Below are 21335 nucleotides of genomic sequence, written 5' to 3'. Positions count from 1 at the left end.
TTTTCGTGTTTTTGCATCCAAATCAAAAAGAAAGAAAGCTGTGGGGTGGGTCTTTTGCATCAGAGCTGCTGGCACTGGAGGGTTAGGGGGCAGGGGCGCTCACCCACCAGTTCAGCACAGAGGCTGGGGGGGCTCTGCAGGCCCTGGGAACAGAGCCACAGTTCCGTTCTCTTGCTTGGGAGAGGCTCGGCCAGCAGGGGGATGCCCCCCCACATAGGGGGAGGGGACCATTGTGGGGGACAGGGGCTGTTCCCCGGAGGTGAGCTCCCGCTCCGGGGCCCGCAGCATTGGTGGCTGCAGCGGCAAAGCCACAGGGAAGCTGGCCATGTAGAAGACTCGGCCTAGGCGCTTGGCCACCTGTGGAGAGACGGGCCTGGGTGGGGGACTTCTGGACCGCTGGCTTGAGCCACAAAGAGCCTCAGTGCTGCAGGGCCCTTGTCTGGAGACTACAGCTCCCCCTCCCCCACAGGCACTCACCTGGGCCCGGATCTTGAGAGCAGGCCCTAGCTTCAGCCCCATGGTGGTCAGGAGGTGTTCCTCGGTCAGCAGGGGCAGGGTCTCCCCGTCGATCCCCTGTTCTCTGAATACCTGGGGTGGGGGGGATGTCAGGGCCTGAGTGCTGGGACCAGTTCCTGCCCACCCTGTTGGGTCCCTCCAGGCCACCAAGGGCCAAGTGCCTGGGGTTGCCTCATGGCTCTCCAGAGAGAAGCTGCTGGTATAGTTTGCTGTGCTGGAGGCAGAAGCACCGATGGGGTGGGGGGTGGGGGGTGGGGAGCCCATGCAACCGCACCCATTCCCCTCCCCACACGTGGTTTTTGAGGAGGGGAGCTTTGGGGTGGGAGGGGCGTGGGGAATGAGGACTGAGCAGGTGTGCGGCCTCTCCCGCCCTCACCGGTGCGTACTCTCCACAGCCAGCCAGGCCCCCCACAAAGCTGCAGACATCGTCCACTGTCCACTTGCTGAGGTCCTCGGGGGCTGTGGCCTCCTCCCCATCCATGAAGAGTCCCCCCATGGTGCCTGGGTTGGGGGTTGGTATTACTAGGACCGTGGCCAGCTCTCTCTTCTCCCACTCAGGTCTATTGAGCTTGGCCCAGATTGTTCAGGGATGTCGGATTGATGACTAACAGGGACTTTTTCCCCCCCTTCCCCATGGACGCCCTGCCTAAGACCCAGGTGCTGGTGGGGACTAACTTTCTTCCACCCCATGGAGGGATCTAAGGCCCGGAGGCGGGGTGCCCACCTGTGTGGAAGTAGGGGCTGACGGCATAGGGTAAGCCCAGGGGCAGGGGAGGGGGCAGCATGGACCCTGAGAGAAGCCCCTTCCCCTCAGGGCTGGCCCCTCCGGTTGAGGCTTGGCCCCCAGCAGCCAACATCTCAGGGTCCTCTCCTTCTGAATCCTTGGGGGGCTCGTCTTCAGAGCCATCTTGTGCCCAGAGCCCAGCCCCGGTGGTCTCCTTGGACTCACTGGAGTGGGCTGAGGCCGGGCTGGGGCCCCCCTTCCGAGGGGCGCGGCGGACAGGCTCCCGGGGAGGGGTGGGCGGGCCGGGGCCCGGGGGCCCCTGGGGGGGCAGGGCCAGCAGCGGCGCGGAGCTGTGTCTCAGCACCAGCATGGCCCCGCGCCGCTGCAGCTCCTCCGCGCCCTCGGACGGGCGCAGGGCGGCTTCGGGTGCCAGCAGCTGCGGCCGGTGCGCGCTCTCCAGCTCCTTCTGACGCAGCAGCTCTGCGGACATCTCCAGCCTGGACCGAGGGGAGCGGACAGTCGCGTGAGTCACGCAGCTCGGCCGCTCCGCCTTCGCCTCACCGGCCGCCCCCGCACTTACCGGGCCAGGTTCTGCTTCCGCAGGAGCTCCTGCTGCCGGGCGAGCATCTCCGCCTGGGCAGGGGGCAGGAACCCGTAACCTGGTGGGAGGGGGACAGACCACGAGGCCAGGTGGCCGAGTGGTCTAGGGCCGCCCAAGCCCACCTGGTCCGCCCTTGGCTTCGGCAGGGCGGGGATGGGGGCGCGCTCGGGGACACGGGGCTGGTCACCGCCCATTCCGACGGCCTCGGGGCAGGTTCCCTCACCGGCCCCTTAGGACACAAAGAGCTGGCACACCCCGCCCACTCCTCACCTGGGGTCTGGCAAAGGGCCGAGGGCACCCCCAGAAAGGGGGGCCTGAGGTGGGGGCCCAGGGTGATGTGCGGGGCATTCTGGGGCGACAGCAAGGGGGGCGGCTGCGACAGCTCCCTGTGGACGACAGGGCGGTAAGCAGCGCGCGCCGCAGGCCCCGGCCTGGTCCCCGCGAGCCCCCTCCGTTCCCGGAACTGCCCCGCGCCGCCGCCCCCGCCGCCCCCGCCGCCCCCGCCGCCCCCGCCGCCCCCGCCGCCTCTGCCTCTACTAATTGCCGGCCCCGCGGGCGGTCGATGCGGCTGCTCGTTACGACTCCGGGTCGTGCCCGCCCCCGCCCCCGGCTGGCGGCGCCAATTAATCTCCGCGGCGGCGCGGAGGCGCGGACCCGGCGGGCGGCGGCGACTGCAGCGGTAATTACCGCGCGGGGCGCGCCGGGTCCCCGCCTCCGCGCCTGCGGTGGACCCGGTGCGGCTGGGGGGTGGGGGCGCAATTAGCTGCAAATAGCGTTGGGGGGGGAGGAGGGCGGAGGGGGCAGCGTTGCTGGGGGGGGCGTACCCTGGCGCCCGACAGGAGACCGGGGGGAGCTGCCCGACCCATTACGCCCCGTGACTCGCTCCCCCCTTGGCCTCTGCAGGTGGACCAGCGGGGCGCCCGCGCGCGCGGTTGGGGTGTGTGTGTGTGTTCCCTGTCCCAGCTCTCCGACTTCAGGGTTTCCAGACCTCGCCCTGCTCCCCTCTTCTGCCCCCTCCGCACCGCGCTCTCCAGGAACCCAGTCTGTCGCCAGCCTCTCACCTGCCTGTTGGGGGAGCAAAGCCCTCAGCCTGTCTCTGGGGCACCTGGATTCCGTGAGGCCCACTGCTGCTCCACAGAAAGGGCAGTCACCCTTAACACCCTGCCCAGAGGGGCAATCACCCCCCCACATTCTACTCCAGGAGTGTTCTGGGCCTCTGACCAGCTCTGTGGGTGTCAGGACCTTTCTGCAGGCCATGAACCTAGTGCCAGCCCCATACCTGGCGCACTCTAACCCCGGCAGCGTGTGGCCGCGATGGGGGAGAAGAGAATGCACGACTGAAGGCAGGTGACAAGGTAAGGAGGGGCAGGCCGTGGACGTGACCTGCAGAAACCAGGTACGAGGTTTCTGAAAGGCCTGCCCGTTTTGTGTCCAAGAAACTAGCAAACAGAAGATGGGGGCCTCTCTGATGTGGGCACCCCAGTACCTCTCTGAGAAGGAGGGGGTGCCCGCTGGCACGGTGCCCTCTCGGTGCTGAGCCAGGCCCTGCTTTCGACGCTGACCTGCCGTGGGTGAGGGCAGGTGGACTTCCAGGCCACTGGGGCTCCTCACAGCTGCTGCTCCCACCTCCTGCCGGACTCTGAGGAGATCTGGGAGTGGGGGAGGGGGGTCAGTGGTGACCCAGAGGCCAGGCTACCCCAGGTCTCTGACAACCCAGTCCTGTCGCGCGAAGGACACCAAGGAGACCAGAAGCCAACGAGAGCACACTCTTACAGCGCCCTTGTCGGTCGGTCATGGGAGCAGAAAGATGAACCGAAGGCCACGGGACTGGGGACCCAAACCCTTACAGCGCGACTAGCTTTGTGTGGTGTTGGGGATGGGGGTTGGGACGCACCCGCCTGTACCGGGCGTGGCGCAGGTAAGGCTGGAAAGGGATTTGGGGATTTCCATAACCAGAGTGCAGTGGGACGGGGGAAAGGCTCCGACGGCAGGGGGTCCGTGGCGCCTGAATGTCCATACGGACAGGAGCTCAGAGGTTAGGCCAGCAAGGCTGCAGGAGCCCTGAGGGACGGGGTTGTGCAGAAACCCAAGACTGGGGCGCAGGCTCGCCCCCTGGGGAAGGGGTTTCCAACCTGTACTGACAGTGCCCCGCCACCCCCTTCTGGGTCACACGCAGTGCACGCTCCAGGCGCCTAGCACTCTGCTCCCCATCCGGGTCCCCCGTGCAGCTCAGGGCCGGGCCTCCGAGTCCCCCCCGCCCCGCAGCCCCCCCCCCCCAATCTGTGCAGGCTCCGCCGACACCGCCGCCGCCTGTTTATAAATTAATTACCCGAAAAGCGGAGGTGGGTCCTGCCCGGGCCGGGTGCCAGCCCGCAGAGCCCAGCCGGCGCGGCCGCCTGCATCGATCCCAGCGGGGCCCCTCGCCCCCGCGCCCGCCCGGCGGCCTCGGTTATTTACAGTCGGCTCCGCGGGCGGGGGCGGCGGCGCAGGGCCGTGATTGACAGCCCGGCTCCCGGCGCTGCTCCCCGGTGGCCGGCGCCCCCTCCCCCGCGCAGGCCAGCCGAGCGGGCCCCAGGCAGGGCAGGGAAAGCAATTAAAAAGGAAGATTTTTAAATTATTAACATTTGGTGAATTATTCAGGCTCTCGGTGCCTGACTGCCCTGGGGGACAGTGCCTTGTGTAAGGAGAAGAAATCCTGCCCCCTTTCCCAGCACTCCTCACCCACCTCCAGCCAGAAAAGCCAAGTTGGGGGCAGCACCGTGGGCTGGGGTCTGCAGGCTAGGGTGCAGCTGGTCAGGGTGTCGGATGGTGGGTGGTGAGGTGTGTCGGTGAGAGGCAGGAAGGACAGAGCGAGCACAGGGTGGGGAGCTGGGAGGGGGCAGGGACTGCGCCCCCCACCCCGGGGCCTCTGCTGAGCACCAGCCAGCTACATCCTGCTGGCCACAGCCTAGCCGCTCCCCATCCTGCCTTCTGGATGTCCTAGCCCCACTGCCTCTTCCTGGCGCCTTCCACACAGAGGCCCAGGCTGTCCCCAGGTGAGGTGTCCCACACACTCTCATGCGCTACCCCGAGGGCCGCTGCAGCACACAGACCCGGGCCCGAGGAGGAGCTGTGAGCACTGGAGAGGGGGGCGGGCCTGGCTCGGTCCCCACCTTCCACTCTCACGGGGGCTCATCCCAGACTCAGTCTCCTCATCTGTGGATGTGGGTGACTGTGCTGGCATGTCACACGGAGGGCCGGCCCTGCTGTGGAGCCTGTGGGAGATGGCGGGTGGGCTGCAGGGGTATGCAGCTGGGGGGTCCCCCAGATCTTCTCAAACAAGTGGGTGCTAGGCGGAGGGAGGAGGAGAGTCTCCCCTCAGTGCTCACCCACAAGGGGCTAATGGGGGCTGAGGGGCCGACAGATCCGCATCCAGACCCGGTCTCGGCGTCAGCAGCCCCAGACCCCAGGGCCTCTCGCCAGGCTGAGCAGAGGCCTCCAGGGATGGCCGGAGCCCAGCACGCACTGGCAGACAGGGTAAGGGATGGTGCTGTAGGGTGGGGGCACGTACCGTGGCTGGGGAGGCCCAGGTGGTAGAGACGCTGGGGGTCCTCGAGGGTGCCGGCTCCACTCAGGGCCGACATAAGCCTGCGGTAGTGGTCCTCAGGGGCCATGCTGGGTCCTGCTTCTGGCAGCAACAGAGTCTCTGTTGGGGAGAAGGTGAGGGGTTCTCCTTCAGGTGCTTCTGCACAAAAGGCAAGACCTCCCCTCTTAGAACCTGCTGCCGGGCCACTTCCGCCCCGCACGGGGTCTGAGTCACCCCTCTCTCCTCCGTGGCCTGTCCGCCCCCCCACTCCCCCGCCTCCAAGTTGAGCTCCCACCTTGGGGTGACTTGCTCCGCGCCTTCTTCTCCAATGGGCAGTCGCCGCTGCTGTGGGGGGAGCGGCCTAGCCTCTTGCCCGACAGGTCACCTGTTGGGGAGGATAGAGTGAGTCCCCTCACGCGTCTCCAGGCTTGGAGGGGATGGAAGGCTGGGCGGTCCAGGGGCCGAGAGGGACCCAGTCCAGGTCTCAGCCCCAGCCAGCCCCAGCTCAGCCCAGAATCTAACCCATCATGGCCCAGGTGCCATGCCCTTGGGTCCCGGGCAAGTCAAAGCCTTTTCCAGTCCAGGGTCCCAGGCCTTCAGCCAAAGGACATGCTGCCAGGGTTTGGATAGGTCAAGGGACGGTTCTGATCCTGGATTTTGGGATATGTATGTATGTGATGAAGGGTCTGTGGCAGTCGAGTCAGGCGGCAACTCCGGAGTCCACAGGCACCCTGTTGCCCCTGCCCAGCCAGACTGGTCTCCTGTGCAAACTCTCAGGCCCTCCTGATCGTTCTGCCAAAGAGGAGCCGAAGGTTTGGTTTAGCCTGGAAATCACCTTCCCTCCCAGGGGTGAGGACCCCAGCCTCTGTCCACTCAGGGAGGTTGCTAGGCAGGCCCCCAAGATCAGGCACACCTGCCACACCCACTCCTGGGCACCTTCACCTCGGTCACACGCCTCCCCGCCTCGGAAGGCACGAGCCAGCACTCTGGCCTCAAGCCAGCACACCTGCCCGCCTGCCTGCTGGGCTGTGAGCACTTGAGGGCACAAGAAGAGTCTCATCTTGTATACAGCCGGGCCACAGTAGTTGGGGGGGGGGGCAACTCTCCCATGTCCACCCTCCAAATTATATTCATCTGTCTCCCCAAATCAGCCCCTCTCCAGCCCAGCCCCCGATCCCTCCTTCCTGAGCTCAAGGCCTGGGATGGGGTGTCTGATGAACAGCCCAGCAGATGTCCTGGTCTCCGGGGTCCTCCACAGTGCTGGCCTCCGGGCTTGAGCCCGTGGTCTCGCCCCCTCTCCAACCTGAGGAGGCTGCCTGGGTGTGGGGGGGTGAGGGCTACCCCCGCTGTGAACCAGGCCTGCCGTGACACCTCAGCAAGGCAGGCTTCCCAGAGCCTAATTCCCAGAGCCTAATTCCTTTCTCTTATTCCCTTAATCTGTCATTTTTATCAGGCCGGGGAAGTGCGGCAGCAGCGAGAGGCTAATCAATCCCCACTTTCCAGCTGACAGAATGGTGCTAATAACTTATCGATCTCGGCCACCTCGGCAGCCCAAGCCCAGGCCTTGCCCCGAGAGGGACGAGGGCCTTACTGCTTGGTGGAAGGGCTCCTACCTCAGTGACCTGGCAGGACAGGGAGCCACACACCCAGCATAAGGGCCCCTTGAGGAAGCCACAGCTGGCCCCCAACAGCTTGGGGGCATCGGGGCCCAGCTGGTAGGAGAGCCACACCATCCCACTGGTGGGGGCTCTGGAGGGGGACTGGGGCTGGGTCCACACCTGCTGCCCAGGCCCCTTCCTGCACACACCCGATCCAGCACTCTCACTTCCCGGAGTCCCATTCCCTTCTTCCACAGTGGAAACTCCCCCTTGCCTTGCTGCGGGGTAGGGGTGGATGGTGGGGGGTGGGCCCCTCTCTGTCTGGGAGAGGAGGTAGAAGGAAGACCCCCAGTGAGACCCAGCCCCGTGGCCGCAGTGAGGTGCTGCCAGGGTAATCTGGGGCTTCCCTAGTCCTTGATAAGGGCCACACTCACTCACAGACACAGACGCACAGTCCTAAGACGGCAGCATGGACCCAGGGGGAGCCCCTCCCAGTCCTGCATGACCCTTCCCATCCAGGGTCCGTTCCTGTGGGAACAGGAACTGACAGGTGGCTCCTGGGGAAGCAAGAGGAGGGGACAGCCGACAAATGTCCCCACCCAAGGGCCGACAGGAACAAGTGGAAGCCAGTGGGGGACGGCAGCCCCAAGGAGACACAGTACACACATGTGACCGTTCACGCACAGCGCGCGTGACCCCTGGCGCGCCTGCCCTGCACTGCAGCATAAAGGAGAGGGGGACACCCAGACAGAGAGTGCGCTGGGTGCCTGGGCCACACCACGGCCCCGAGCACACGGCCCCGGCAGGGAGCAGGGCACGCGTGCCCGTGTGCTGCGAGGTCTCCCTGTGTGCGGGCAGCAGGGGGAGGGCCTGCTGGCTCAGAATGTCTCAATCACTGTGGGGCTCCCGTGGCTCCAGCCGATCGATGGGGCAATTAGATTTTATCAGCTGCCTGCTCCGCGGCCTCGAAGGAGGCTCCAGCAGCAGCCCCCTCACACCCACCCCACAAAGGCCTTCCCAGACACAGGTGTGCCTGGGGGCACTAATGGGGATGACCACCTCCTGCCCAGCTTTTCTGAGAGCCACTGCTGGAGACCTTCCTGCCCTGGGGCCGCAGGGCTGCAGGGGCCCCTGCCTGCTGCTCTGACCGTCCGCACGCAGCCGGGCCGTTCTTCTCCCCGCCAAGTCTTCTCCTGCTGCTCTGGGGAGGGCCTGGGTCCCCCAGCTGCCCTCTCGCCCCCAGCCCCTGCTGCCCCCAGGAGCCGTCCTTCCGAGATGACCCTCTGAGATGATCACGGGAGCTCCTGGGCCAGCACTCTCCTGCCCCACCCCTGCAGAGGTCCAGGTGGCAGCCCCCCATCTCTTGGGCCATGGTCCCCTCTCCTCTAGGAGCCTGAGCTCTGTGGGGCTGGCGGGCGCTCTCATGCACACAGCACGTCCCTGCCCTCAACTGAGCCGTTCAAGGGCTGCATTTCCGAGCCTGTGGGAGGCCCACGTGTCCCTGCTTCTGCTTCTGCTCCTGTGGGAAAGGGGTGGCAGTGGCCTTGACCCCTTCAAGCCCACCCCAGAAGTAGCCACGGGGGGACCACTGCCTTGGCCTCCTGTCTGCCTGGCTGGCCTGGATTAGCACAATGACCATCCCATGGAGCCCCAGGGGACAGCCGGCCTCCCTGGCTGCCGGCCAAGGCTGCTGGGGGCGGCGGCATCCGGAACTGCTGAGCAGAGACGCCGCCGGAGGACGGCAGGGCAGGCTGTCCTTGGGCTCAGCCACAGCGGCCCAGGCAGCCGTGGCCTCTGCCCCCCGCTCCTCACCTGTGGCCCCCAGGCCTAGCTCCACACCAGCTCTTTGGAATTCACAGCGGCTCTGGTGCTCGGGCATAACGAGGCGGCGGCTGCGATGGACGCTGGATAGGAAGGCGGGCAGGTCGCTGTCCTGGCTGCGGGGGAGCAAGACAGTGAAGGTGAGACCCCAGGAGGCTGCGGGCCCAGCCCCGGGCCCGACACGTGCCTGACTGAGCTCGAGCACGCGCCTGCGCAGGGCCAGAGCAGTCTGGACGTGTGCACCCCTGTGTGGTCTGCGGCAGCGCACACGCGGGCGTCCCCACCACAGGTCCTGAGGGGAACATGCAGTGGGTGTGACCGAGGCAGGTCTCACCCAGGACCAGGACCTGCCAGGTGTCTGCGGGGCACGGGACCCTCCGCTCAGGCCCCGCCGCAGCTCCCAGGGAGGGCGTGTGCCGGGACCGGCAGCCACAGTGACCGCGGCCGTCACCCGACGAGGGGGCGTCCGCTCCTGAGGAGCCGTGACGGGAGAGGACGCCACTGTCACACGCGCCTCTGGCATTTCCTCCCGGGCCAGCCGCTTCATCAAGGAAGTCGCACGCGCTCTTTCAAGGAAGGCCGGCAACGGCCCACAGACCCGCTCCTCAAACGCGGAAACCGAGGTTCCGACCACAGCCCTGCAGCCAGTGAGATGTGAGCACACACGCAGGGACACACGCACACTCACGCAAGGGCCACGAGAGCCTGCGGCCACACGTGCACGCCGACACGCAGCCCTGGTGTGCTTGGGGCTCTCCTTCTCCCGGAGGCTCCCAGCGAAGAGCCTCAGCCACCGGGCACGTGTGGGCCTGGAACAAACGCGTGCTTGACTCCTTGGTTCCCTCGTTTCTCCTTCCGCTCAAGCGGCTCGAGCTTACACCATAGTCCCAGAGAAAGGGCAGAAAAAGCAAATGTCAGTGGGACTGTGGGCGACCAGCCCCTACTCCGTCTGCTCCTGGGGCTCTTGGCATAGAGAAGGGGCCCCTGCCGCAGAACAGAGGCAGCCCGGAGCGGCAGAAGTCAAGACGGAAGAGAGGAGGGGCAGGGATGGCCCTGGCACTACCCCCGCCCCCGCCCCCTTGCTCCCCGGCCCACCTGTATCAGGGCAGCCTTCCAGCTGGGCCACTGCAAGGGGGCCTCCACGGAATGACCTGGGAACCGACCCTAACCCTCATTAAATAGCCCCCAGCCCCCCTGGCCTGGGTGGCTGCGGCTAATCCAGGCTGGCCCCTAAGCAGATCAGTTTCAGCCCCGAACACTCCAGGGCTGGGCTCTAGAGCTTCTGGGAGACCCAGAGGCGGGGCCTCTCCCCACTCCCACCCCTCTCCCAGGGGAGGAGGCGCCGCGCCCCCACACAAGGAGGAGGGCAGGTGGGGTGGGAGTAAGTACTTTATGGGATTAATGGCGGCAATTCTCATCCCTTATCATCCTCATCAGTGCGAGGGTGTTGAGGAGAGAAGTGCTGTCCTCAGCACTAGGGAGGGGTGGGCGGTGGCTGGACGCCGCCTCCGAGATCTCCTGTGAGGGGATCCAATTCTGGTGTCCCCAGGACTCCCACAGGAAGTGGATCAACTCCCCGAGACAGGAGGTGAGGAGGGGTCCCATCTGTTTGTTCCCCATGAACCCCTCGTCCAGCGCCTACACAGCCCCCGGGATGGCACCCCCTCCCTCGCCGCCTCCCCCCGTCCATCAGCTCTGTCCCTCACCGGCCAGCCAGGCACTTGGGTGGTGCCGTGGCAACATGGAGGTGACGCCTGGTGGGAATCAGGACACCGCCACACCCCTGCTCTCTGCCTTGGGGGTTCGCCCCACAGGCCCCAAGACAGCCTGGCCTGCCTCTGGAACACACGTTCTGGCCACTCAGTGAACAAACGATGCCAGGTTTTAGATAAAGAAACACCAGGCGGAAAACACACAAACTCTGCCTTGGGTGTCCCAAGTCTGGGCTCCTGCAGCCGTAGAAACACTGTCTGCCCCGGCTGCGCGTGAGGGACCAAGCCCGGGGGGCTCTGTGGCAGCAGGTGATGGGGAGAGCCCGCGTGACCGAAGCGGCTGCGTGCCGGAGGCTGTGGGCCAGAAGGTTGAGGGAGAAGGGTCTGGCCCCTCTGGCCCCTCTCCCCCAGAGGGGCGTCCTGGCCTCCTGCAGGCTCCCTCGCTGACGGTCCTACTGTTCAGTGCCTGCCCATGTCCCAGCAGGTGCAGGGGCCAGGTCTCCTACCAGCTGCTGGGGGTGCTCCGGCACTGAAGCAGGAGCTCCAAGCAGGCCACTGGGCCAGTGGATGGAGCTCATGGACAGACGGAGGGACAGACGGAGGGAAACATGATGACAGTTGGACAGACGGGCACTACTGAGTGGACGGACGCAGAGACAGAAAGGATGGGCATAGCCGAGAGAGAAGTGGACAGGGCCTAGAGGACAGACAGCCGACGAGAGAGGAAGGACAGACGGAGAGGCCGAGAGGGGCCGGGCTGTCTGCCGGCTGCAGCCCTCCTTGGCCCAACGTTGAGGGACCCCCTCCGCAGGTGGGGAGAAAACAGGCTGGAAGACCTGCCCCACACCAGTCTCCTCTCGGGTAAACGCCAGAAAAGCATCCCAACCATCCCAAGGCCTGTGCAGACTGAAGGGGCCCCGTGCCCTTGGACTTGGCTCCGTCCCAGGGGCACCTCCGTCTGGACTCCTGGGACCTTCTATCACCTTACAAGGCCAGGGGGTGCTCAGGAGGCAGGAAGGGTCAAGTAGGACTGGAGGGGCCTCCTGGGGTTCGCTAGAAGCTTCACCGACAAATTCATCCTGTGGCTGCCCAAGCAAAAGGCTCATAAAAAGCCGTCCACGTTCATCACGGGTCATGAAAATGCTCAGTTGTGCCGGCAACTTCAAAGAGAGGTGAAAGATGTGTTCGTTGTACTTTGGCTCTAGGGCCCCGCTGTTCTCAGAGACGAATATAATAATACGTATGGCACAGAACCAGGCTGTGGGTGCGGAGGACAAGCTCCCACCTTGGGGGCTGGCCCCTCAGTTTTGGCTGAGGAAACCGGGCCTGTGCTGGGTGCCCGCTGCCTCCTTGGTTGGGGCCCTCCTCTGCCCTCCCTGTGGTTAAGACCTGACCCCATAGACCAGGAGCCACAGCCTGGGCTCTACCCACAGACTGACCATCTTTGGCTCGTTTGGAATCTAGAACTTGGGTCTCCCCAATGCCCCTCCAACCTCCTCTTCAGGTCCCCTCATTTTTATCTCCTTGGTTCTGTAGTCCCCTGCCCTCCATCGTGCGGGCACAGCCTGAACCACGGCCTCCAGAAGGACCCCATGGAGACACACACTCTGTCACCCCTCTGCTGAAGAACTTCGGTCGGCCCTCACTGCCTGGAGCACCCCGTCCCATAGGCTCGGCTCCCAAAGCCCTTTAGCATTCGATGGGGCCAGACCTGCCACTCCCACCCCCCCCATCCCCTTCCCTTGCTTTTCCACGTCTTCGCAGACAAACTCTGTCCCTACTGAATGTCTCTGCACTAGGAGACCCCATGCACACATCACCAGTCTCGTCTCCTGGTGGGTCTTTGGGAGGGTGGGAGGGGGAGGTCATGGCGTCCTTTTGGGCAGACCGACTCAGATGGCCAGTCCCGTGCAGGCAGGTGGTGCCCAGACCCCGCACTTTGACTGCTGTCAGGGCCCGGGCGCCACCAGACAGACACAGCACAGAGTATGGAGGGAGGAGGGGACGGTGGCTGGAGAGATTTAGAAGCAGGCTCAAGGGAGCAACAAGGCGCCGTCCAGCCCACGCACAGTGTGTGGGGATCAGCCCGGCCCGGGCCCTGACCCTACCTGCAGGACGTCTCTCGGAAGGAGATGTTCACGTCCCAATGGGTGTGGACTCTGCAAGGAGAGAAACAGAGGGTCAGACTGGCCTCCAGGGTCTGGTACCCGAATAGCAGGGCGTGTGGATGGCATAGCCCTCATCCGCCCCAGAGCACTGGCCCCCAGGGAACTGGGCTGGCTTGGATCCGTCTCTGCTGCCAGCTGGTACCGGCTCCTCCAGCCGGTGGCTGCCGCCAGGACAGAACCATGGGGCAGGAGCCGACGCCTGGTCTCAGCAGACCAAGGAATCCGGAGGACAGACTGGAGGCCACCACAGCTCTCCTTCTTGGGGCAGCGAACCCAGAAGAGCGGCCACACTGGGCTCCGGGTGAGGGCCGCAGCCTCTCCCGCCCATCAGCCACCAACTGGACCAAATTCCGTGTGGTTGGAGCAGCTCCACCAGGCTGGACCGGTCAGGGAGCAAGGCCCAGGGCTGCTACCGGCAGCCGAGGTCCAGGGGCCGTCCCAGTGGGCGTGGCTTCCTGGGTCCCAGCTGCTGCCAGTGGGCCTCCTGCCTCACACCGTAGGGAGGAGGGTGGCCGGCACGAGAGGTCCAGTAAGGACACAGCTCTGCCCTGGGCCTGTCCCCTCACCACAGCACTGTTCCCGGAAGGACCCTCGGGCTGAGGGACGGCGGCGGAAGACTGGGCGGGTGTGTCACCTCGGCGAGCGTGGGTATGAGGCCTGGGAAGGGGGGTGTTGGGGGTTACGGAGGGTTCTTTTAGGGCAGGAGAAATTGGAACATGTTCAGAGACTGGGTGGGAAGAGAAAAAGCCTGGAAACTCTGGAGCTGAGCAACATGCGCTGTCTGGCAGGACAGACAAATGAATGGACAGACAACGGAGGTGGTGGGGTGGAGAGTGGACAGAGGGAGGTGTCTCTGCCAGGGGCGGAGACCGCGGAGCCTGGAAGGGACAGTGGAGAGCCAGGAGGGCCACCGCCCACCAAGAAGAATGAGCACCTGAGTTTTAGGGGCTGGTCCTGGGGGAGGGGCTGCTCAGACCCTTTCTCTCTGCCTGGCTGTGGTGGTGCCTGGCCCTCCGTTCCTGGGTCTCCCCGACCCTCCTCCTGGAGCCTCTGGCCCTTCCTGGAGCCCCCTCCCTTCCCCACATGGAGCCACATCGACCCCCTCCCTCCAGGTGGGGGCAGGGTGGGTTCCCGCCAAGGCTTCCTGGCATTCAGGGTTCAGGCTCTCTCTCGGCTTCAGCAGATCCCAAGGCATGACAAGCTAAGCTCGAGCCCTGTCCCAGGGGCAAAAGGCCCTCACCCTGGCCTGGCCTTCAGCCACCCAGACATGCCCAACCAGAGTCCATGGGCCCTCCCACCCTGGTCGCTCGTAAAGGTACCTTCTCTTCATGATACGGACATGTGGGGTGTCCTCCTGTTTCAAGCCCGGCCGCCGCCCACAGGCTGGGCCACTCCCATCGCTGTCACCATCACTGGGCAAGAAGCTGGGGGTCAGCTCCTTCTTTAGGACCCGTGCGGTGGGGAGGGCAACTGTCCTCTTGTCCGCCAGCCGCCCCCGGTTCTGGGCACGGAGGGAAGAGAGGAAGGTTAGGCTGAGCCGGGGCCCTCAAGCTGCTGGGAGGCCTCCACCCCAGGCCCACCCCTCAGGCAGGTGCAGGCCACAGAAGCCCTCAGAGCAGCCACTCAGACCAAAGAGGCACCACAGCTGGCCCTGCCACAGGGTTTCTAGCCTGCAGGACAGGCCCAAGGGTCCACGGAGTCCCAGTGGCCGGAGGCGAAGACCAGAGCAGAGAGGTGAGGCCTGGGTCTGCCCCACCCCCGTGCCGGCAGGGGGGCGGAGTGAGGGCTGTAGGCCCTGGCCGGGCTCCTCATGACTCTTCTGTGTCCAGATTCTGCACTCCAGCCTGGCTCCCTCCCCAGGCTATCAGCCTGAGTGTGGGGCTGCCCACTTGGAGGCAGACCCCTGCTTTCCCCAGCTCCAGGGAGCCCCAAGGGGCCACGTTTGCACAACACAGTACATCTGCATTCTGCCGCGTGTTCAGCTGCAGCTGCCTCTGTGTGCTTGTGTCCGCTGAGCTATCCCACACTGCTCCTGCCTGAACCCCCAACAAACGCCAAGTCCTCTGCTCTGCTAGTGCTATGCGGGGGCTCCAGGGGTGGTTCAAAGCCTGAGTCTGGGGCCTGATCCCGCTGGCCCCTTGCAAACTGCAGGCCTGGGGCTCACAGGTCACTTGCTGAGGAGCCCTTCCCAGCCTAGACACTTTGTCCCATGGGCCCCGAGGGAGCCCACCTTCTGGGTCAGAAACAGCGACTCGGTTTCTTCCATGACACCCACTTCTTCCCTCCCCACCCGCACGTGGTGAGTATGTGGAGCTGTTGGGTGTGTCGTGTGCTGGGGTCAGAGCAGGAAGAGGCCCTGTGCACAGACACGGGAGCACTCCCTACCGAGCCTGTCCCTGCTCAGAGCACGTGCACACACCAGACAAGGTCACCACACACCGCAGCTCCCTCCAGGGTCTTTGGGCCCCGCTGCCCCAGAGGACGAGGAAGAGTTATTGATTATTTTCTGGTGTGCAGGAAACTTTTTCTTCTTTAATAAGGAGTTGCTGTTTCACGAAGGTGACAGGACCTTGGGACCATCTAATTCTTTCTCATCTTTTCAGTCACCTGGGGACCCACGGACACCCTCTTTTCTGTTGCCAGGACAACCATACCCATGAGCCCGAGGAGGAAATTGTGAAGGAGAGTTTTGCTTCACCCTGGACCAATGTCACCCTGGACCTAAAGGACAGCTGTGCGGCCATTCTAGTCCTGCTCTCCAGAATAAAGAAGGGTTTTTCTTTTCAGACCGAGCACACCCCAGCTCCAGATCTGGGCAGTGTTCCCAAGAGGTCCAGGGAGCCCTAGTCTTCTCTCTTCGCTGGGTCTGAGGACCACAATTACCCCCTCTCCAGGTCCCCCCTCCAGACTCTCCGAGCCACAGTCTCCCCCATACTTGCCCTTGTGAATCCACTTGGGACACCCTCCGTGTTCCTCTCTGCAACACTCAGTGAGATACACCGGATGGCATTGGGGTCAGGTGGGGTGAGGTGGGGCAATGGAGCCTGAGGGTTGGCCTGGAAGATGAGATGGCCTGCTTTGTGGCCCCTTCGGAGACTCTGGCCTGGGCCCTGTGCTCTAACAGCAATAGAGAGAGTGGGCAAAGCTGCAAGCGGAAGGGCCTGTCTGGTCCCCGCGCCCCTCTGTGCCAGCCAGCAGGCTCCAAGGGGAAGGTTTTTAACATTCTGCCCTGCCCGAAGTGTGCACAGCTGGGAAGTCCCACTCAGCTCTGCCTTTCTCTAGCCTGTTGTGGCCCAAGCACCAGGACCTCCTCTCCTGCCTTTCTGTTCTAATTAAACTACTGTCTTCAGAAAGAAAGGAAATGTATTTCCCTCTGCTTCTCATCTATGAGACAACGAGAAGGAGAGGAAAACAATAGCAGTAAGCCTTCCACTTAGGATGAGGCCAGACCACCTGTGCTGGCCTGGGGCGGCTCTTGGAGGTGCTCCTGTGGGAGGGAAGCTGAGGAAGAGGGACCAGGATGGGCAGCCCTGACCCTGATCAAGGAGCATACTTTCCTCCCATGCACACCCAGAACCTCAACCCCTCATCCCCGCGCAGCAGCACATAGATTTGAAAGCACAGGCTCCCCAGAATGCAAGGGTGGGCACAGGAAAGCCACATTGCCCGGCTGCGACCCCTGCATCATAGGCACACCTCCACTGTGCCCCCGAGGTGTCTGTGACCATGAGGAGTGTACGTACCTCTGGGCCTGGCTGTGGGGGACGGAGGAAGACAATCTCTATGTGGCAAACATGGGGGCTGTAAAGTCAAGAGGGACTGTGGAGCTCCTTCCTAAGCGAGGGGTACCGGGATGGGCCTGGAAGGGATCCCGTTCAGGAGAGGCAGGCCCAGGTCTGAGGCATCCCTCATACAGGGCAGGGACCTGGGACCCCCAGACCAGCAGGCAGTCCAAGGCTGCGGCCTCATCCCTGCCTGAACTTTCCACCCCACCCCAGTCCAAGCAACGTCCTGGGGAAGTCGATACTGGGCTCAGGCCACCTGAACCAACACTCCTCTGAAAGGGGGTGGGTTGAGACAGGCTGGGCCCCTCCAGTCTGAACAGAAACCCCAGGCTACCCTTGAGGGTGCCCAGAAGACTCTTCTCCAGTACCAGCTGCTTGAAAAGGTGGGTTAAGTGGAGAGGGAGATTGGCGTTTTGCCCCAGGCAGGTACCGTGCTAGGGTAGGAGGTGGGCTGCCTGTGCGTACACACTCCGGTGACAAGTCCGTGGCATGGTGTGTGGGGTGGGTACACACTGAGGCGTGGCTGTAGCCCCCTTGCGGGTCTGATCTGGTGTCTGTCTTCACAGCTGTGTCTGGGGCTTCCCAGTCTGCCCAGGTTACCGGCCTCCAGGGTCCATGAGGAAACCAAAGCGTCCCTTCGTCCTTCCTACTTGCAGTCCAAAGTAAAGAAGCTCAAGTGGGTGTCTCGGGTCCTTTCTCACCCCCTCTGTGTGAGGCTGCCGATGGCGTCATGGAGAGCGGCACGATGCCAGCCACCCCCAGGAGCCGGGGCCCTAACTGGCTCTCCCCTAGCAGCTCAGACGGGTTCCTCTCAAGACGCGACTTCTTCTTCAGACCAACTATCGCTACCTGGAGAGCACAGGGGCAGGCCCGGAACCCCAATCTCTGCTGCTCCCCTAGGCCAGAGAGGGGCCCGATATACGTCTACACTGGGTTCGGGGTCCTGGATCAGCCTCCATTTCCAGTTCTTGCCACCAAAGGCCCACAGATTCTGCCCCCATCTGGGTTATACCCTCACTCAGACTCTCCTGGGTATCCAGGGCTTTGCCCAGCAGGGTTCTAGCTCTTGGCATCCCAGATGTTAACCCATGTTAACCACATCCAAGCTGTGACCACCCCTAACTTTCTATCCACCCCCTGGGTGTGAGGCACACCCAGGCCTGCCAACAGTGTCACATCCCAGGGCAAGTGTTACCTTAGGATCAGCCCCTCTCCCAAGCCGGGCCAGCTGACCCAGTGACAACCCCCCTCCCCACAAAGACCTGTGACAGGGCAAGGTCCCTAGGCTACACTTGGATGGCACTGTCCAGGGAGGAGACCTTTACAGCCTAGACTGTCCCCAGGACCTCAGGAGAAGCAGCTCCAAGGCTCCCAAGAGAGGCTCCAAGATAGGCAGCCATCAGACCCCGCATCTGAAGAGAGGCCTCTTCCAGGGTTCCCACCCAAAGCAAAGTCTCCCTATTTGCCCTTGGGGGCTCATTCCTGCACACCGGCAGGGCTGAGGTTAGGACTCTGGATTGTAGAAAACAGGCACAAGCTCCACAGGGGAGAAGGAAGACCCCCAAAACCCCAACTTTTCTCCCACATCTCACCACCGGGGAGGATATTCGGCAGCCTGGACAGTCGCAGATTGGAGGGTGAACTTGCAGAATCCCTTTGGACATAAGCGTCTTCAGACTTTTTCCTGGGTAGAGAGCCAAGGCAGGACCGATGAGAGAGCAATGCTGGGGCCAGGGGAAGCCGGCGCACGCGGGCGCAATTTCGGGGCACAGTAAGCTGCAAGGCCGGTTCCCCTTCCTGGCACGTGTATGAACGTCCAACTTCCGAACCCGCTACCTGGCCCTGCCGCCCACCCCACCCTCGCGGACGCCGCGGGGATCTGCAGAGCCCAGAAACTCAAAATCCGGGCAAGAGCCCTCCCCTGACCCAGGGCGGCAACCTTCCCGCCCCCCGTGTCCCTCCTCCCGCGCTCTGCCCTCTCCAAGCCGGTCCGGGGGAACTAGGAACCCGGCCGGGGAAGGTCGAGCCTGCGCGCAGGTGAGCGGCGCCGCGGGGTCCTGGGCTGTGTCTGAGCCCGCGGCGGGAAGAGGGCGGCCACGGCAGAGCCGCGAACCCCAAAGCCCAGCGCGACTGGGTCCCTAACTTTCTAACGACCCCCATCGCCACCCCCGCCCCTGACGCTCCCTGAGTTTCCCCCGCTTGCCTGCTCGGGCGCCCGCACATCGCGCCTCGGAGCCAGACTCCTGAATCTCCTCCAAGCAGGCTACTCGCAGCCCAGCCGCGCTCCAGCTCCGCGCGCGCCCCCTCCCCGACGCGCGCCCCCGACGCCCCCACCTGCCGGCGACACCCCTACACCTTCTCCTTCCGTCCAGCAGCTCGCACCCGCACCCCGGCCGCCTGCGTGCTCCTCTACTCCCGCTAGAGCCTGGTGGCTCCCCGACCCCGGAGGGAAGTTGAGTCCCGCCCAGCCGGCCTCCCGCAGGCTCCCGAGTTCCCGTCAACTTCCCCTGGGCCGCAAAGCTCAGGAATCCCGCAAAGACCTTCCGAGTGGGAGGAGGGGCCGGCTCGTGGGCCGCGGGGAGCCCAGAGCACCGCGGCTGCAGCTGGGGTAACGGCGGAGGCCGAGGGCGCTCTGGTCGGGTCCACCAAGGCGACCGCGCTGGGGGCGGGGGATGGGGGGCGGGGGGGGGGGAGTGTCCCTGCGGCAGCCCCAGAGTCGCAGCGCCCTCTCTGGGCGGAGATGGTCTCCCAGGTGGCAGAACGAGGGGGTCCGGACCCAAGGGTCCTTGGGGAGCCGAGGGGAGGGACCGTAGCGGCCTGCGTCCCCCCCCCCCCGCCCCGCGCCCGCCCCGCGGCCGCACCTTTGTGGCGGATGCTGCGCTTCCAGTCCTTGGCCGTCTCCCGGCCGCTGACGAACTGGAACTCGTTGGGTGTGAGCCACTCCCCGCGGTGGCGGATGGACGGACCCTTGCTGCCTTGGCAGAGTTTGCGCACGTAGAGCAGCGCGCGGTTGGCGCCGCACTCCACCTCGATGCACGGCTCGCCGTTGTCCAGAAGCGGCTGGAAATCCGGCGCTGCGGCCGCGGCGGACGAGAAGCGCTCGAGGGCCAGAGGGTCCCGGGGCAGGTGCAGGTGCGCGGCGGCCTCGTGCAGGCTCAGGTAGGCGCGCGGGGAGCGGAGCGGGGGAGCCAACAGCGCCTCGTAGCCGGCGGTCGCGGCGGGGAGCGAGGCGGCCGGGGGCAGGGCGGCCGCCGCCGGCAGCGGTGTCAGGTAGCCTGGGAGCGGCGGCAGCGGCAGTGCGGCCAGGGTCGGATGGAAGGTGGCCAGGGCCAGGGCCAGGTCTTCGCGGCCTGGGAGCTCCTTCTTGACCGCCGGCATGGCGGGCCGGTGGCCCCGTAGCCCGGCTCTCCGCTGCCGGCGCAACTTGTTCGGGCCCCGGCCGGAGTTGAGTCTCGGGGGCTGGGGGCCCAGGGGCCTCCCGGCCGCGCGCCCGCCGCACCCGCTACTGCGCCCCGGCACCTGCAGCCGCGCCGCCCGCCGGGCCACCTCCGACCGCTTCTCGGCCGGCCGGCGGGGCCTTGGCCGCCCCAGACATGGTGCTGCCGGAGCTGCTATCGATCCGCTATCGACCTGCTTCAGATCCCGGGCGCCAGGGCTCCACCGGGCGCCGGGCCACCTGCGCCCGCGCCCCCTGGGGCGACCCCGCGCGCGGCTCGCTGGTCCACCGGCGGGGCCCAGCCGGGCAGTGGAGTCCAGAAGTCTCCCGCCCTGAGCCCCGCCCCGCCCGGGGGGTCCCAGGCCCCCGCCCCGCCCGCCCGCCCGCCGCTCCGCCGCCCCGGCCGCGCACCCGTGTACACTGGCGCGCGCCCGCCGGGCAGGGACTTGGGAGACTCCCGCCGCCGCCGCCGCCGCCGCCGCCGCCTCCGCCGCCGCCGCCACAACTTGGCCCATTTAAACGGCCCCGGCGCGGCGGGCGGGCGGGCGCGGGCTCCGGCAGGGGGTGCGTGACGGCCGACTGGGCTCCCACGGCTGGCGGCGGGGGCAGCGGGACAGGGCTGCACCCCTGCCCTGTTTCCGAGCGGGCGAGGGTGTGGGATGGGGCGTCTGGGAGCGAGGAGCTGCGCGCACCCGCCGCGCCATTGTCGAGGGAGTCGCTGGGCGCTGGGGAGGCCCGGACTGCACGTGCGGAGGGGGCGGAGGCCAGGCGGAGGAGGGCTCCGTGACTAGGGGCGGCCCGGCCCGGCTCTGGGAGGGAGGGTTTACACAGCGGCGGGGGGCGGGGGGTGGGGTGGGCTGCAGTGCCGGGCGTGGGGGGTCCGTGCATCTGCAGGGTTGGCACGTGTGTGTCGGAGGCTTCGGGTTCTGCGACTAACGAGTCTGTCTGTCGGTTACGCTGCACTTGACGAGGCTCATGGCAGGACGACTTTCCCTCACTTTACAGATGAGGAGGGGGAGACACAGAGGTTTTAAATCCGGGCTCTCTGACTCCAGGACAAACAGTATGTGAGCCGTGATGTGGGGCAGGAAGGTGGGTCAGGGATGGCGGGCGTGCGGAGGAAGAGGGGCGGATGAACCCGAGAGAGATCGCACCCTTGGGCACATTTCTGTTCCCTAGTATGAGCCAATCTGGGGAAGAGGACCCCTGTACACCCATATCCACTTCGGTGTCTTGACGAAGCAGGTCAGCCTTGGCCCAGTCCTGGAACCGGGGAGACTTGTTCTTTGGTGTTGAACCCCCATCTCCTTGCATGCGGGCATGTTGGCCTTGCGGTAGAAGCATCAGGAAGAGAAACAGAAACCTAGGAAAAGCTGATGAGACAGGTTTGTCTTTCTCAGAGGCGTTAT

At 65.2% G+C, this 21335-nt stretch overlaps 1 protein-coding gene across 7 annotated transcripts; it reads right to left on the bottom strand.

Moving 5' to 3' along the window:
- Positions 1–12: 12 nt before the first annotated feature.
- On the bottom strand, positions 13–20247 carry SAMD11 (sterile alpha motif domain containing 11). Of its 7 annotated transcripts, none has more exons than XM_044236863.1 (15): positions 19352–20246; positions 18083–18174; positions 15645–15761; positions 14025–14206; positions 12646–12696; positions 8817–8941; positions 5702–5791; positions 5392–5526; positions 3328–3490; positions 2112–2227; positions 1821–1899; positions 1241–1737; positions 893–1017; positions 478–588; positions 13–357 (listed from the first exon to the last, which is right to left on the bottom strand). In XM_044236863.1, exons 1-15 carry the CDS (start codon positions 19866–19868, stop codon positions 112–114), a joined length of 2646 nt encoding a protein of 881 aa, XP_044092798.1. In that variant the 5' UTR covers positions 19869–20246; the 3' UTR covers positions 13–111. The 7 variants fall into 7 exon arrangements, with proteins under 7 accessions (XP_044092798.1, XP_044092802.1, XP_044092801.1 ...); XM_044236867.1 differs by having other exon boundaries at positions 1466–1737; XM_044236866.1 differs by having other exon boundaries at positions 1466–1737; positions 1821–1873.
- Between the last annotated feature and the right edge of the window lie 1088 nt (positions 20248–21335).

This window comes from Neovison vison, chromosome 2, assembly GCF_020171115.1.
Source record: "Neovison vison isolate M4711 chromosome 2, ASM_NN_V1, whole genome shotgun sequence".
Classification (NCBI taxonomy): Eukaryota; Metazoa; Chordata; class Mammalia; order Carnivora; family Mustelidae; genus Neogale; species Neogale vison.
Note: the sequence above shows the minus strand (reverse complement) of the source record. Positions and strands in the feature narration are given on the sequence as shown.